The 16,463-nt window shown below is 47.1% G+C and overlaps 1 protein-coding gene across 1 annotated transcript in view; it reads left to right on the top strand.

The window, feature by feature from the left end:
- The window catches only part of MPO (myeloperoxidase), a 53,081-nt gene that overhangs the window by 2,315 nt on the left and 34,303 nt on the right, over positions 1–16,463 (top strand). The window contains exons 2-5 of the mRNA XM_026658515.1: positions 3,814–3,907; positions 8,689–8,864; positions 9,890–10,013; positions 11,748–11,877. Coding sequence (XP_026514300.1) covers positions 3,814–3,907; positions 8,689–8,864; positions 9,890–10,013; positions 11,748–11,877 — 524 coding nt within the window. The remainder of the gene's footprint in view (positions 1–3,813; positions 3,908–8,688; positions 8,865–9,889; positions 10,014–11,747; positions 11,878–16,463) is intronic.

Here is a 16,463-nt window from a genome sequence, read left to right as displayed (position 1 = left end):
AGGTAGAGACACACCCGGGGACACACCCAGCACACACACAGGTAGGGACACGCCCAGGGACACACCCAGCACACACACAGGTAGGGACATGCCCAGGGACACACCCAGCACAAACACAAGTAGGGACACACCCAGCTGGTGTAACATGCACACAGGCTTTCTGACCAGCCACTGCACGGAAAGGCTATACAGCCAGGGTACTGACCAGCTTCTCAGGCACCCCCCCTCTGGAGGGTAAACCCAAAATTATACCGTCTTGTGCTGCACAGAGAACTGCACCGAGAACTGTAAGCTCATGAAATTCGCCCTCTCTCTCAACGTGGAGAGAGATGCAAAAGCCTTCTGCCCCAGGTTATAATGTCCACATGCTGGTTTTAGACAAAACAAAAACAAGTTTATTAACTACAAAAGATAGATTTTAAGTGATTATAAGGGATAGCAAACAGATCAAAGCAGATTACCTTGCATATAAACAAAAGCGCAATCTAAGATTAATATACTAAAGAAATTGGATATGAGTAGCAAATTCTCACCCTAATTGTTGAGTTAGGCAGTTTGCAGAGTCTTGAGGGCAACCCGTTATTCCTTTCACAGGCTAGAAACCCCTCTAGCGTGGGTCCAGCCCTTCTTCCCAGTTCCAGTCCTTGTTCCTCAGATGTTTCCAGCAGTCTCCTTTGGGCGGGGAGTCCAAGAAGAACCCTGATGATGTCACTTCTCTGCCTTAAATAGTTTTTGCAAATGGCGGGAACCCTTTGTCTCCAACTTTAGTTCCCACGCCTTTCAGTGGAAAAACACTGGTATTCTATGATGGAGTCCGGTACCAGGTGACTTGGTCACATGTCTCTGTAAGGCCATAGCAGCCATGAATCAGAGGCTGTTTGTAGTGTCCTCAGGAAGGCTCCCCATGAAAGCTCCCCTGTGGGAGATTAGCATCTTCTAAGACCTAGTGTTTTCCTTAGTGGCCCTTCCCAGCCAGCCATCTAGACTGATTGCATTCTGCCTAGTGGGTGTTCCCCAGGTGTAAACACATTTATGACAGATTAATAGATTCATAGATTCTAGGACTGGAAGGGACTTCAAGAGGTCATCGAGTCCAGTCCCCTGCCCTCATGGCAGGACCAAATACTTTCTAGACCATCCCTGATAGACATTTATCTAACCTACTCTTAAATATCTCCAGAGATGGAGATTCCACAACCTCCCTAGGCAGTTTATTCCAGTGTTTAACCACCCTGACAATTAGGAACTTTTTCCTAATGTCCAACCTAAACCTCCCTTGCTGCAGTTTAAGCCCATTGCTTCTTGTTCTATCCTTAGAGGCTAAGGTGAACAAGTTTTCTCCCTCCTCCTTATGACACCCTTTTAGATACCTGAAAACTGCTATCATGTCCCCTCTCAGTCTTCTCTTTTCCAAACTAAACAAACCCAATTCTTTCAGCCTTCCTTCATAGGTCATGTTCTCAAGACCTTTAATCATTCTTGTTGCTCTTCTCTGGACCCTCTCCAATTTATCCACATCTTTCTTGAAATGCGGTGCCCAGAACTGGACACAATACTCCAGTTGAGGCCTAACCAGCGCAGAGTAGAGCGGAAGAATGACTTCTCGTGTCTTACTCACAACACACTTGTTAATATGTCCCAGAATCATGTTTGCTTTTTTTGCAACAGCATCACACTGTTGACTCATATTTAGCTTGTAGTCCACAATAACCCCTAGATTACTTTCTGCCGTACTCCTTCCTAGACAGTCTCTTCCCATTCTGTATGTGTGAAACTGATTGTTCCTTCCTAAGTGGAGCACTTTGTATTTGTCTTTATTAAACTTCATCCTGTTTACCTCAGACCATTTCTCCAATTTGTCCAGATCATTTTGAATTATGACCCTGTCCTCCAAAGCAGTTGCAATCCCTCCCAGTTTGGTATCATCTGCAAACTTAATAAGCGTATTTTCTATGCCAATATCTAAGTCGTTAATGACAGAGCTGGTCCCAAAACAGACCCCTGTGGAATCCCACTTGTTATGCCTTTCCAGCAGGATTGGGAACCATTAATAACAACTCTCTGAGTACGGTTATCCAGCCAGTTATGCACCCACCTTATAGTAGCCCCATCTAAGTTGTATTTGCCTAGTTTATCGATAAGAATATCATACGAGACCGTATCAAATGCCTTACTAAAGTCTAGGTATACCACATCCACAGCTTCTCCCTTATCCATGAGGCTCGTTATCCTATCAAAGAAAGCTATCAGATTGGTTTGACACGATTTGTTCTTTACAAATCCATGCTGGCTGTTCAATCCATGCATAGACAATATTCCTGATTTCAAATACCAGAATGATACATTCATACAAACAGGATAATCATATTCAGTAAATCATAACCTCTTCAATGATATCTCACATGCCTTATCTTTTACAAAATACATCATAATTATGCTGTGCTCATATCATCATCATAATACTATGAAGAATATGGGTCGTAATGCCACAAATAATTTTTAGCATAAATTGTGAATTCTTCATTTTTCTTCATAACTGAAAGTTTCTTCTTTGGCAGAGGCTGAATAATAATAATTTTTTTCAGAGAAAGTCACTATGACTTGCCCTTTTGCAAAAGGTCTGTCTTCTCTCATTGTTCTTCCAGACTTTCAGCGATGAAGAATAATGGGAAAGACGACCATTAGCTCTGTACCTTTCATTTCAGAAACTACCCATTGCACCAGACCTATTTGGGGGAGGGGGAGGAGGAAGGCATGTGTAGTGGTACACAGGGGATTGCAGGAGGGAGGTGGAAACCAGAATGTGTCTTCAGGGGAAAGAGGGCGGGGAAGGTGTATCCCAACTGCTTTGCTATACTGTGGAGATGCAAAGCAGCTGTAAACCCAACTTCCATGCCGGTATTCTGGCTGCTTTGTGCTGCTTCCAAGGGGCAGAAAAAAGTTAGCCTGAACCAGTAGATCTGGCCATAAAAATGAAAAGCAAATGAAAATAAAAGATTGATACAGCTTCTTCAAACCACTAGTCATATCACATAGTGGCATTCTGGTTGGGTTTTGTGTTTACTGTTCATATATGGAAAATAATTTTTTTAAAAAATCAAGGCAATTCTCAGACAAAAGCGACATTAAACTGAAATCAAGTTTCAGAACACGTATCAGTAATCTAGGATAACCAACATAACAGGGATGTTGTAACTATCCCATAAACAATTGTTATGAACCCAAGAAATTCAGAGTAAAGATTAAACTTAAAAGAAATCCAAACCCATTCTGGTCTAGAACTGCCCGTTTCAGCTAGAGAGACAAGGTGGATGAGATAATGTCTTTTAGTGGAGCCGTATCTGTTGGTAAAAGAGACAAGCTTTCAAGCTACACAGAGCTCTTCAGTTCAGCTAGGGCACATAGAAGCAACTAGGCAGAACCTGCCCCAATAGGTACCATGTGGGAGAGATAATAGTGCAAAGAGAACAAGGCAATTCTCAGTCAAAAGCTACGTTAAACTGGAGTCAAGTTTCATAGCACATGTCAGTAATTTAGGGTAGAATTTGACGCACTATGTACTATGTGGGAGAGCTAATAGTACAAAGAAAACCTAGTCTCTGAATGTCCAAGCTCTGTGGCTATTGAATAGCTGTAACAGTGGGTATATGATATGAGGAGAGAGGGACAGAGGCCAGATAGTGAGCCTCAGGGCAGATTCAACTTGTGATGGGCAGAGACTTGCTCCAGTATATACAGCAAATCCTGATTTGTGCAGTGAACTTGTGGGAAGGAGTTGTCCTCATGTCCTCCTCCTTCTTCTCTTTGGACTAGATATCTCGGGGATGCTGTCGGCGCCGTCCCTTCTGAGCAGTGTTGATGAAGCCAAGCGGATGGTGGATGCAGCATATAAGTACACCCGGAACCGGTGAGTTCCCTGTTAACCGGGGGTCAGCCTCTCATACGCTTCTGCGTGGTGACTAGCACCCTGCTCCATGAGTAGGTAGCTTCATTGATTTCAGTGTCACTATTTGCAGCGTAAGGTGCGACTCATCCTGAGCACAGGTGTCAAAATCTGTCCCAGGGTAATTCTCCGTATGTAATAAACTGCAGTCCAATATCTGACCCTAGTCCAAGGCTCTCTTGCAAGTAGAACAATGCCTGAGCCCTAATCTGCGATTGGTGACATTCTCTAGCAGGGCTACAGAAGGGGTGTCACTAAGGTGGCATTTAACAGTCCTTAGTGGAAAATGACAGTAAAAGAGATGGAGGGACAGAGACAGTCCGTCCCCACGGGCCTCTTGTGTATGCAAGTCCTGCCTGTGAGCCTCATGGCTACCTGTGCTCTGACATAATTGCTATGGAACTGTCGGCAGCTACTCCACAGTCAAGGTTGGGTTCAGTTTTTCATCTCCCCCAATTTACAACGCTTAATCTGGGAGCAAAGAGTGAATCGTCGGAGGGTTTTCAGCTAAATGTCAATAAATCACTTTTTTGGAGTCCCAGGTATTCCTGGGCCACATCTAGCTTCCAAACAGCTTATTCAACCCTGCAAACTTTCCACATCATTAACACACATTGAAAATGTTGGGAATCGGCACATCTGAACGAATCAGGTTGTTTAAATATAGTTAAGATAGAGCAGTGGTTCCCAAACTTTAACAACCCGTGAACCCCTTTCACTAAAATGTCAAGTCTCACGAACCCCCTCCTAAAAATGAATATTTCCAGGGATTTTCTCCTTTACCTGAGTGTAAATTATAAAAAGTAGTGATCTTGGAAATATAAGCATATCATAAAAACACATTTTATTACACACTATTTATTATTTATCATTAGAGTATTTTTATATTTATTTATTTTTATTTTACATTATGAAAACGGCAACACTTTTCCAAGATCTCACTTTCGTAGCTTGTATCACTTTGAATAAGTCTGTTATAAGACAAGGTTCCTATGTTTCATCAAGGAGTATCAGATGTGAAACAGCATAAAGATATTTAAGAAACCAGCTCAGAGTTCCTCCTACACAAGCATTCAGGTCTTGAGCAGTCCAGGCAAACAACGCACGTTACAACAAAGCTTAAACTTGTTCTTCATAATAATTTTAAAAACAATACTAGCTGCCTATTTATTTTAAAAACAGCAAAAAATATCCACCTCCCTTTCCATTTCTTATAAGGAGTTTTGAAGTTTAAATCTCCTCAGTGTGATAGATATGTTTGCTTTGATCTGCTTAGCTCTTGGAAGTCCAGAGGCTCCGGACTGCTTGCCCCATGCTGCCCGGGGTCCCTATGGACAGCTCTGTCCGCCATTAGGGAATTTTTTCCCAAGAACTCCCTGTAACACTTTGTGAACCCCCAGGGGTTCACGAACCCCAGTTTGGGAACCACTGAGATAGAGAATATGTAACAGTAATTTAGGGGAAAGAACATTTCAGGGTGGTCGTGAGTCTATATCCAACATTCCAAACCCGGGAGATTCAGAATTAAAATGATGCTTAAAAGAAATCCAGACATGGTGAGGTTTTGGGAGTGGTGAGTAGTGAGGCCAGGCAATAACCATACAATTACAGATTCCGGATTATGATTAAGACATTTAATGTTTGTGGTTCCAGATTGGAGGACGTGGATTTTTTAAGGAAACGTTAAGGGGCTTTTATTTTTCCCTTCACAAGAGCAGTACAAAGCAGCCGAAGCACAGTGGTGAATCTGTCCCTTACTTTGCAGTGGCTTTGTTGGTCTGTGTTAGCGAGACTGGTGCTACATGAAGGGAGGCTGGGAGAGACCAGTTCCTGAGTCCCCATAGCTCTGCCCTGTGCTCCAGCCTCAGTTCCTCTGGCAGTGCTGCCTCTGTGTGCAGTGGAGCCAATGGGAAATTTTCAAGCTCTGATGACCAAGCCACTATGGGGCTACGGGACCTTTAAAAGGAGTGGCAGTTGTGCCATGTAATCCACCAATGAGAACTCTTGATATATCCAATCTCCTTCATACCTGTCTTATTTACAACCAACAGAATTGTTGCACACAAATGAGCTGTAGAAGAAGGTTGAGCATTAGTTAAATTACCTCTGATGTCACATTGCTTGCACTTAGAGTTAGCTGAGCTGTTGCCCTGATCTTATCTGGACCCAGTATAACCATAACAATTTATGCAACAATCACTAATACTTATTTTGTGACAAAGAAAAGATTGACTTAGATGGTAAATTTCTTAAAGGATCCAGTTTTTAATTCATGTTAACTCATAAGCTAATTCTCAGGATTACCGGTAAATTCTCAGAAAATGTAAGGGTCAGCTTTTCTAGCAGACGGCTGCAGTTTCGCTCACAAACACAGTAGTAATAAAAGCAAAAAAATAAGGGGGGAAAAAGAAGCCTCTACGTCTTAGCCTGCGAAGGCCAAACATAAGCAGACAAATGGGAACTGTTCTAATAAGCCACAATATGTGTCTGCTGTACTTGCTCAGGCAGGGAGGGGTAGGGAAAAAACCAAACAAAGCCTGCACAAAACCAGCTTAAAATATAAAAGGAACACTTGCTTGTATTTGCTGCGCTTAATTTAAGACATGTTGGTCTCCTAGTGCCTATTCAAAGCTCTTAAATAAAGTTGATTTGCTTCTCCACCCCTGGTGTGTCTATTAGTGCGGCGCACACCGGGCAATGAACCCCGCTGTTGCCCCCCTGGGGCCCTTTGGGCCGGCAACACACTTAACACAGGGATTCAGCATTTTGTTCTGTATGAACCATCCTGCATATCCTCCCCAAGCTGACAGCACTTAGTCTTTGAGAATAAAATGAATTTTCTGAGAATATACAAGAAAATCTATTAATTAAACAGCATTACAATTAATAAAAAATAAATAAATAAAGTTTTTTGTTCCAATCTAATCTCATTAATGGATTGTGAAGACTCTTCAAAGTTTCCATATCATTAACTTTACTGAATTTGTATCCATAGGCTACAGTTGAAGAATTTTTGTTTAGGATTAATGGTAATTTTTTGCCATTATTCTTCATAACTGAAAGTTTTCCCTTCAGCACTGGCTGAAGAAAAATATTCGACTTCAGAGAATTCTATGAACAACTGCCCTCTCAAAATGGCTGCCATCTCTTATTCTTCTGAGTCCCACAGCAAAGATGAACACCACCTCCTTTCACCTGCTCCTCTCCACTCCGATCTTCCCTGGAGGCAATTTGGCGTCACTCTCAGTGGGAACCATGAGAAGTGGTGGCCATTTTGGATGAGAGCAGCCTGCGTGGTGTGAGCAAAGAGACACCAGACTCCAAGGGTGGAATTCACAAGGGGGACATACACATCTAACTGCCACTTTAAGTTCTTCAGTCCAACATTAGGTGCCACTGGCATTCACAACCCCCCTGCTCAGCTTCTGTGTAGCCATGTAGGTGCCTAAAGCCCATAGATAGATATTTCTGCCAGTAAAGTCCACAAGGTACCAACATTTTGGCAGCTGAGCACCTCCTCACACTGCCATGCACCTAACACTCGGTGGGATTCACAAAGGAGGGATTCCCCTGCCTATCTTGCCTTGGGGGATTGGTCTGGTAGATGCACTCTGCACACATCTAAACTGACACAAAATGGTCAGCAGAGGGGGTTGTGGTGTCCCCTTTAGCTCAGTGGTTAGACACTTTCCCAGGATGTAGGAAACTGAGGGTCAATTCCTGCCCCCTAAGAAAGGGCTTAACCTGCGTTTCCTGCCTCATAGGAGAGTGCCCTAGCCGTCAGGGGATTCTGGGGCAGGGCTCTCTGTCTCTCCTGCTGTAGCTGCTCCACTTTGTGTGGATAATTCAATACTGACTGGAGCAGGCAGACTGGAACCTGGCTGCCCCCTCTCCTAGCGGGGAGCCTGAACCACTGGGCTGTAGAGTCAGTCTTGCTCATGCCATTGTTGGGGTTCGGGTCCAGGGGCTGGGGGTGGCTGTGATGCGCAGGGGGCAGCCTAGATGATCCGCTGGTCCCTTCTGGCCTTACACTTGTGACTCTCTCTGGCCCGATGATTGGTTTGTATTGTTATCTGTATTATTTGTCATATCCATCAAGCACTGAGAGAATCTGCTCTTCTTTAGGCCTCTGCTATTCCCGCCCTTTGCTTCTCTTCCTTCCCCATCCACCTTCCCGTTTCTCTCCCTATCCTGTCTGTGATTCTTCTGTACTTTCCCTGCATTGCCTTCCCTGCAGCCTTACCCAATTTCTTCCCCGTGGGCTTCACTCCCATGCTCCCCATCCAACCACTACAATGGTCAGCAATTAAACAGTTATTGTTGGCATGGACGTGTCATCACTGGTATTTAAAGTGGACATCTCAGTGAGAGGAACAGGTGAGATCACTTCTCGGAGCCATGGTGTAGGCTCTGTGCAGACTTAGGCAGGCATCGCTGCTTTGGCTACACTTAAGTCACTTTGGGAAAGTGATGTCTGCACTGCAGCCATGACTGAGAGACACTTTATAAATGAAAGCTGAGATTCCGGAGAACCCGACTGTATCATATAGGCCGCAATACATCCTGCTGGTCAGCTCTGGCCTGCACACAGATGTTTGCTAGCCCCGCACCGCACACACATGTGCCAGGATAGTAACTACTGTAACTGTGGAAGGAGCTGGGATGGACAGAAGGCGGAAGGGGCCCCGTGCAACTTGTAGGATTGTTTCTGCTCCAGAGCTACAGTAGGACTTTTTTTCTTTCAGTTTAAAAGAGAAACTGAAGAACGAAGCCTTCACCCCTGCAGATATCCTGGAATATATGAAGCAGCCAGTGGGGGGAAGCAGGGCCATGATCCGAGCTGCCGATTACATGGAAACCACCCTGAACCTGCTGAAGAAGAAGTTGCAGTGGACTGTGAAGGGGAAGTTTAATGTCACAGGTACAGGGGTGCAAGTCAGTTTGGCTTCCTCTCCTTGAGCCCTTTCTCTGCCCAGTGTCTTGGGGCTCAGTTATTCTCCCACTGACTTCAGTCCTGCAAGATTGGGCCTTAATTGGATACACCTGTAAGATGAGTGGCTACAAGGTACATGCAAGTGTCTGTTGCCAGGCAGTGGCAGGCCATGAAACATGGGGGAGGGATAGCTCAGTGGTTTGAGCATTGGCCTGCTAAACCCAGGGTTGTGAGTTCAATCCTTGAGGGGGCAATTTGGGGATTTGGTTGAGGTTGGTCCTGCTTTGAGCAGGGGGTTGGACTAGATGACCTCCTGAGGTCCCTTCCAACCCTGATATTCTATGACAGCATCATGAATGCGCGCTCTCTCTGTCAGGTAGTGCTAGGGTGACCAGACAGCAAGTGTGAAAAATCGGGGTGGGGGGTAATAGGAGTCTATATAAGAAAAAGACCCAAAAATCGGGACTGTCCCTATAAAATCGGGACATGTGGTCACCTAGTGCATATCAGAGCTAGCGTCTCCCCATTCGTCACTCAGATAGCTCCCCCGAGACACAACCCCCTGGGCAGACTAGCAGCAGGGGAGGGGTTGTAGTTCAAGAACTCAGCTTCTTGGTGTGAAAGGGGAACACTGACCTTCCTGCCCCCCCCACTTTCTTCTGGAATTTGGGTCAAGTATAACCACTGTCCAGCTGTGGATGGGATGGGAAGGGGACTCTTCCCTGGTACCACCGTCCTCCCCTTCCCTCTGGCATCTCCTGCCCTGTTTTGCAGAGCTGAGGTTTGAAAGCCAGCAGGTGCTGTCTGTGGGAACATGCCCAGCTGCTTCAGGCTCTGTTTTACTGTGAGGCCAGACAGAGGCTCTGTGACCAGAGCAGGCTGCGTCCTGGGGAGGGCAGCAGTGAGCTGGGGAAGTGATTTGACAGAGTGCACAAGTGGCCTCCCTCGCCCCATTTCTGGGGCACCAGTCCCAGCACACCAAGTTGCTGAACCTCCTTTGCATTCTCTTGCAGACGTGCTGAGCCCAGCTCAGCTGGAATTGATTTCCAAGGCTACCGGATGTGCCCAGCAAAATATGAATATACCATGCGATGAAACAAACCCTTACCGAACGATCACGGGTGAATGCAACAACAGGTGATGCTAGCTGTCAGGGAGAGGAGGGCAGGTCCTCCCTACACTAGAGTAACTTCCTAGCTATACGTTCCTATCTAATCCCAGATATACAGATAAAATGATGGGGTATAAATTAGCTGTTACCACTCAAGACAGAGATCTTGGAGTCACTGTGGATAGTTCTCTGAAAACATCCACTCAATGTGCAGCGGCAGCCAAAAAAAGCAAACAGAATGTTGGGAATCATTAAGAAAGGGATAAATAATAAGACAGAAAATATCATGTTGCCTCTATATAAATCCGCGATACACCCACATCTTGAATACTACGTACAGAGGTAGTCGCCCCTTCTCAAAAGAGATATATTTGAATTGGAAAAGGTCCAGAAAAGGGCAACAAAAATAATTAGGGGCATGGAACACCTTCCATATGAGGAGAGATTAATAAAACCAGGACCTTTCAGCTTGGAAAAGAGACGACTAACGGGGGACATGATAGAGGTCTATAAAATCACGGCTGGTGTGGAGAAAGTAAATAAGGAAGTGTTATTTACTCTTTCTCAGAACACATGAACTAGGGATCACCAAATGAAATTAATAGGCAGCAGGTTTAAAACAAACAAAAGGAAGTATTTCTTCACACAACGCACAGTCAACCCGTGGAACTCCTTGCCAGAGGATGTTGTGAAGGCCAAGACTATAAAAGGATTCAAAAAAGAACTAGATACATTCATGGAGGATAGGTCCATCAATGACTATTAGCCAGGATGGGCAGGGATGGTGTCCCTAGCCTCTGTTTGCCAGAACCTGGGAATGGGCGACACTCTATGATTGCCTGTTCTGTTCATTCCCTCTGAAGTTCCTGGCGTTGGCCACTGTTGGAAAACACAATACTGGACTTGATGGACCTTTGCTTTGAGCCAGTATGGCTGTTCTTATGCTTTTATGTTCCTAAGTCACTAGCCAGGCCTGTTCCAGTGAAATCTCACAGGGTACACAGGGGAAAATTCCTGCCAGGGGTGGTGAGCCTGACCATGCATTTGGTGTCTACACACTCTTGTTAATTCAGCTCATTGAAGAGCCCGTTACACTGCTGGCTCTGTGCCAGGCTCTGGCTCAGTAGCAAGAATTTCCTCCTTGCCGGCTGGCTCAAGCCTCACAATCAAGCTGGTTCCTAGGAAACCCCTAGAGTGAAAGTCACCCCCAAGCCAAAAGAGAGGTCAGATTTCTGCTCCTAGTCTAGTCTGTCCTCGTGCATGCCGTGTGTCAGGGTGTCACTGAACCATTTGCAATCTATCGACTCCTGCCCTCATCTGTCAGCTGTGCCCTCCTTCATTACGTTCTCAGACAAGCCCCTTTGTGCTTTGTCCCACACTGCCCCTCACCCATGGCAGGAGCTCCCAGAAGCACTGGCAATGCCACCTCATTTCCTCCTTAACACGCCCCTGTGCAGTGACGCCTACAAAACAGTCAGCAATGGTTAGGCAGCTGGTGTGCTGAGGCCCCTGCTTGTCATGCTGCCCGGTATTGTTTCCTTGTGCTCCCCCATTGGCCTGTCTGTGTCCACTTGGGGTCTCTTGTCTTGTTTGTAGACTGTCGTCTCCTTGGAGCAGGGACTGTCTTTTTGTTCTGTCCGTACAGTGCCTAGCACAACGTTCTGGCCCAGGACTGGGGCTCCTGGGCTCTATAATGATGATGATGTTGATGGTATAACTTGCTGTATTGTAAATACGGATTCTTTCATTCCATCTCCCAGGAGAAGCCCTACCTTAGGGGCTTCAAACAGAGCCTATAGCCGATGGCTGCCTCAAGAGTATGAGGATGGGGTTTCAATCCCTCGTGGCTGGACAGAAGACATCCGTTATTCTGGATTTCCTCTCCCATTGGTAAGCACTGTCAATTCATTTAAAATACATTCTTTCCATTCAAATAGTAGGAAGGGAGCTCAGAGTTTTGCCAGAGGTCGGGTAGCTCAGGGGCCCCATGGCACACGTCCTCCACCATCAGTAACCCCTGTGCCATCTCTAGGCTGGGCACATTATGACCAAAGTGAACAAAGGAAGGAAACAGCAGGCCATTAGGTCTGCATTTCTGGGTGGAGGAGTAATTCCCAGCACGCGGCTAGTTCTGATCGAGCTAACGTGCTAAAAAGAGACGCAGCCACAGTGGCGCAGGCGCAGGCAGAGGCTAGCTGCCTAGTGTCACAGATGGGTAGGTACTCGGCGCAGCTAGCTACTCTATTTTTAGCATGCTGGCTCCATCAGCGCTAGCATGGGTGCGTCTCCTTGAGCTGGGAATCACCCATCAGCTCAAAGTGTAGCTGTACCCTAAAATGGCTGCCTGAAGCCTGAGTGGAGAGCAGAATAATCTGCCTCCATCGTTCCCCCTTAGACCCACTTAACCCAGTGTTGCCATCTCACACGATTTTATCAGGTGAGTCATCATACTGGGAGTTTTCCCTAAATCCCCAGCTCCTGGAGTCATGAGAATCTCTGCTTTCATTTTTTTTAAAAGAGTTTCTAGCTCGCATGGTGGCAGGAAGAGCTAAGAAACCTGAACCCTAATGGCCCAATATCCAGAAGGCAAAGAAAAAGACCCCACATTTACTATTTTAAAAATTCTTGTGATTTCACAGCCGGTCTCATGATTTTTGGGGCCCTGACTCATAATTTTTGAACTCTTGAGTTTGAGAACTCTTAACCCTGCCAAAAAGCAGAGTGCAAAGTTCTAGAGGACGAATACCCGAAGAAAAATATGTTAAAATACCCAGCAAGGAAGAGTACATGTGTGTATCCGTGTGTGCGCATCAGGGTGGGTGGGGAGCCGTTAGCTGCTACAGTGGGATGTAACGACAGCAGCACTCAGAAGCCAGGAATTCAGGGTAGCTGGGGATTTCAGCTGAAATGCTCATCCAACTTCCAGGGCCGGCTCTGGCTTTTTTGCCGCCCCAGGCTTTTTTGCCGGGGGGGGCGGCCGGAGCCCCTGGGGGAGGGCGGCGAGCCCCGGCGGCGGCTCCGGTCTCCCCCCCGGCGGCCAGAGCGCCGAGCCCCAGCGGGGGCTCGGCTCTCCCGCCCCTCCCCCGGAGGCCAGAGCGCCGGGGGCAGGGCCGCGAGCCCCGGCGGCGGCTCCGGTCTCCCCCCCGGCGGCCAGAGCGCCGGGGGCAGGGCCGCGAGAGGGCGGCGAGCCCCGGCTGGGGCTCGGCTCGGCTCTCCCCCCGGCGGCCAGAGCGCCGCGTCGCCCCCCTCCAGGTGCCGCCCCAAGCACCAGCTTGGGTGCTTGGTGCCTGGAGCCGGCCCTGCCAACTTCCAAAATCCACCTTGTGCCAGAAAAGTCTTTAAAGAAGGGAAGCTACAATCCAGCTGCTTGAGCTAGAAAGTCAAAGCTCTCAGGTGCATGAAGATTCTCCCCGGGCAGAAACTAATGATGAACTACTGAAAAATGTGTAGCAAATAGGAGGGCAGGAAAAGAAAAGCCTCCAGATAACATGCTGTCCCTGAGAGAAATAGAGCTGAACAAGAGAACTCCGAGACATGAGGAGTAACCCGAAGATTTGTAACTGAAAGAGTTTTATTGAGAGCCATCCAGAATGAACAATTGAGGAGTAACTAAGCTAATTGTAAAAAGAAAATATTCTGCAGTTCAGTTTAATTGGGGCAAACATAGATTAAGGCCTTTACAAGGGCCATACTGCAGTGTGGGGGATCTTGGGGGTGGGGAATATTGGAGAAAAGAAAGGGGATGGGGAGGGGCTCATAGGGGCTCTGTAGAAATCCTCCCCATGTAACATAAACGTCAGAGGACATCTCCTCCCACGGGTCAGGGTTGAGGTCCCGTGGGTAGAGAATGTTGCCCAGAACAACAATAGAATAGCAGCAATTAGAAGTGATCTTGTTCAATACTTTCAAATAAATACTAAAGACAAAAGAAAGGGAGGACTCTGAGAGGCACATGAAGGAGTAAACTCTGAGAAGAGCCTTTCATTTAAAAAAAGAGAAATCTCAAGAAAAATTAGAACTGAAACAGAAGTTAAAGCTCCATCCTTTGATCCCTAATCCCTTTAGGTTCCCTTGACAAGAGAGCAGGGCTAACTCAGTGAGAACGGGGGTTTAAAAAGCCAGCTTGTAAGCGACCAGAGAGCTAGTGAACAGGATCAGCAGACAGGGCTGTTCTGCAAAGGTGTTTAGAGAGGGCACGTGAGCGCCAGATACACTGATAAACATTCTCTAAACCTAGGCCAATAAACGCCCCCCCCTCAAAAAACCCAACCAACCAAAAAAACAAACAACCCCCCAAACCCCGCAGACATACACACAAAGAACAAACAAAAAAGCTGCAAGAGTAAAACTAATGCGGCAGAAGTCCAGCAGCAGAGGGGGGACTATCCAGTTTATTGCACCGAATGCAGCACGTCTGATTACTTGCCTTGTGGGCAGGTGGCGTATGTGTGCATTTGGTGCAAGCAGCTCCTGGCCCTCAGAGACTGAGCATGGGCTGTTGACCAGGGTGGCTGAACGGGAGGAGTGAAGGGAGACAATAAGGTCTGACCACCTCTATGATGTTGAGGAGGATGAAAGTCTCAGGGATGGACAACATCAAGCTGGGAGAGAGGGAAACAATCCTTTAGTTGGGATTCTCCTTCCAGATGATGTCGTGGTGTCCTCTGGCCCTGAGGATACCCTTCCAGGGGAGGGGACCACAGTTATTAGGAAGAGAAAGATAATAGTTATGGGGGATTCAGTTATTAGAAATATAGATCGTTGGGTTTGTGATGACTGAGAGAACCGCATGGTGAATTGGCTCCTGGGTGCTAAGGTTGCAGACCTCTTGAGATATCTAGACAGACTTATGTGCAGTGCTGGGTAGGAGCCAGTGGTCATGGTACATGTGGGTACCAGTAACATAGAGAAAGAGAGGAGAGAGATTCTGGGGTAGGTAACAGATTAAAGTTCAGTACCTCCATGGTGGCATTCTCTGAAATGCTTTCCGTTCCGTGCGTGGGCCAGTTAGATAGGCAGAACTGCAGAGTCTCAATGTGTGGATGAGACGATGGTGTTGGGAGGAGAGATTTAGGTTTTATTAGGAACTGGGGAACATTGTGGGAAAGGAGGAGCCTATACAGGAAGGAAGGGCTCCACCTACACCAAAATGGAACCAGATTGCTGGTATGTAAAATTAAAAACTTCATAGGGGACTTTTTAAACTAAGAGCTGGGGGGAAGCTGGCAGGTGCGGAGGAGCACATGGTTCAGATAGAGACATCCCGTAGGGAAGGATTTATTAATGGGGATTCTCTATATCCTAGTAAAGAGGAGAGGATAGAAGTTGATAAAGTACAGGCAGAAGCTGAAGAGTAACAGTCAAGTGAAATAGAGTCTCATTCAATTACACCACATGAAGGCAGACAACTAAATATTGACAAATTTTACAAGTGCTTCTACAGAAATGGAAGAACTTTAAACGCTACGATGGGAGTGTGACGGGGTCCCCAGGGTGCAGCCTGGACTGTGGACCACTGAGCCCTCAAACCCACCAACCTGGTTGTCTCTCACACAGTGATGCTAATGTCAAGCTACAAGCCTCTGACAGTACTGCACTTACACAGCCATCCACAGGTAGAGACACACCCAACTGAGTTACATGAACAAGCTCCCAGCCACTCATGAATAGGGCCCTACCAAATTCATGGTCATGAAAAACACACCACAGACCGTGAAATCTGGTCTTTTGTGTGCTTTTACCCTATACTATACAGATTTCACAGGGGAGACCAGCGTTTCTCAAATTGGGGGTCCTGACCCAAAAGGGAGTTTCAGGGGGGGTTACAAAGTTATTTTAGGGTGGTGGGTCATGGTATTGCCACCCTTACTTCTGCACTGCGGCCTTCAGAACTGGGCGGACAAAGAGCAGCGCAGAAGTAAGGTGGCAATACCATACCATGCCACCCTTACTTCTGCGCTGCTGCTGGCAGCAGCTCTGCCTTCCACGCTGGACTCCTGGCCAGCAGCCGCTGCTCTCCAGCTGCCCAGCTCTGAAGGCAGCGCCGCCACCCCCAGCAGTAGTGCAGAAGTCAGGGTAGCAGTACCGCAACCCCACACAATAACCTTACGACCCCTCCCCCCACAACTCCTTTTTGGGTCAGCACCCCTACAGTTACAACACTGGGAAATTTCACATTTAAAGGCAGACTCCTGCCTGCCCTGGCTCCATGCTGCTCCCGGAAGTGGTCAGCATGTCCCTGTGGCCCCTAGCGGGGGAGGCAGGGGTCTCTGCATGTTGCCCCTGTCTCGAGTGCTGACTCCGCAGCTCCCATTGGTCGGGAACTGCAATCAATGGGAGCTGCAGGGGCAGTGCCTGTGGGTCTAGGAGCTGCTGCCAGAGGGCTGTGCCAGTCGCTTTCAGGAGCTGCCTGAGGTAAGCGCCTCCCGGCCAGAGCCCGCACCCCTCACCCTCTCCCGCACCCCAACCCCCTGCCC

This window comes from Terrapene carolina, unplaced genomic scaffold (assembly GCF_002925995.2).
Source record: "Terrapene carolina triunguis isolate 2854851 unplaced genomic scaffold, T_m_triunguis-2.0 Scaffold454, whole genome shotgun sequence".
Classification (NCBI taxonomy): domain Eukaryota; kingdom Metazoa; phylum Chordata; order Testudines; family Emydidae; genus Terrapene; species Terrapene triunguis.
The sequence above is the reverse complement of the archived record's forward strand: the minus strand, read 5'-3'. Positions and strand labels throughout refer to the sequence as shown.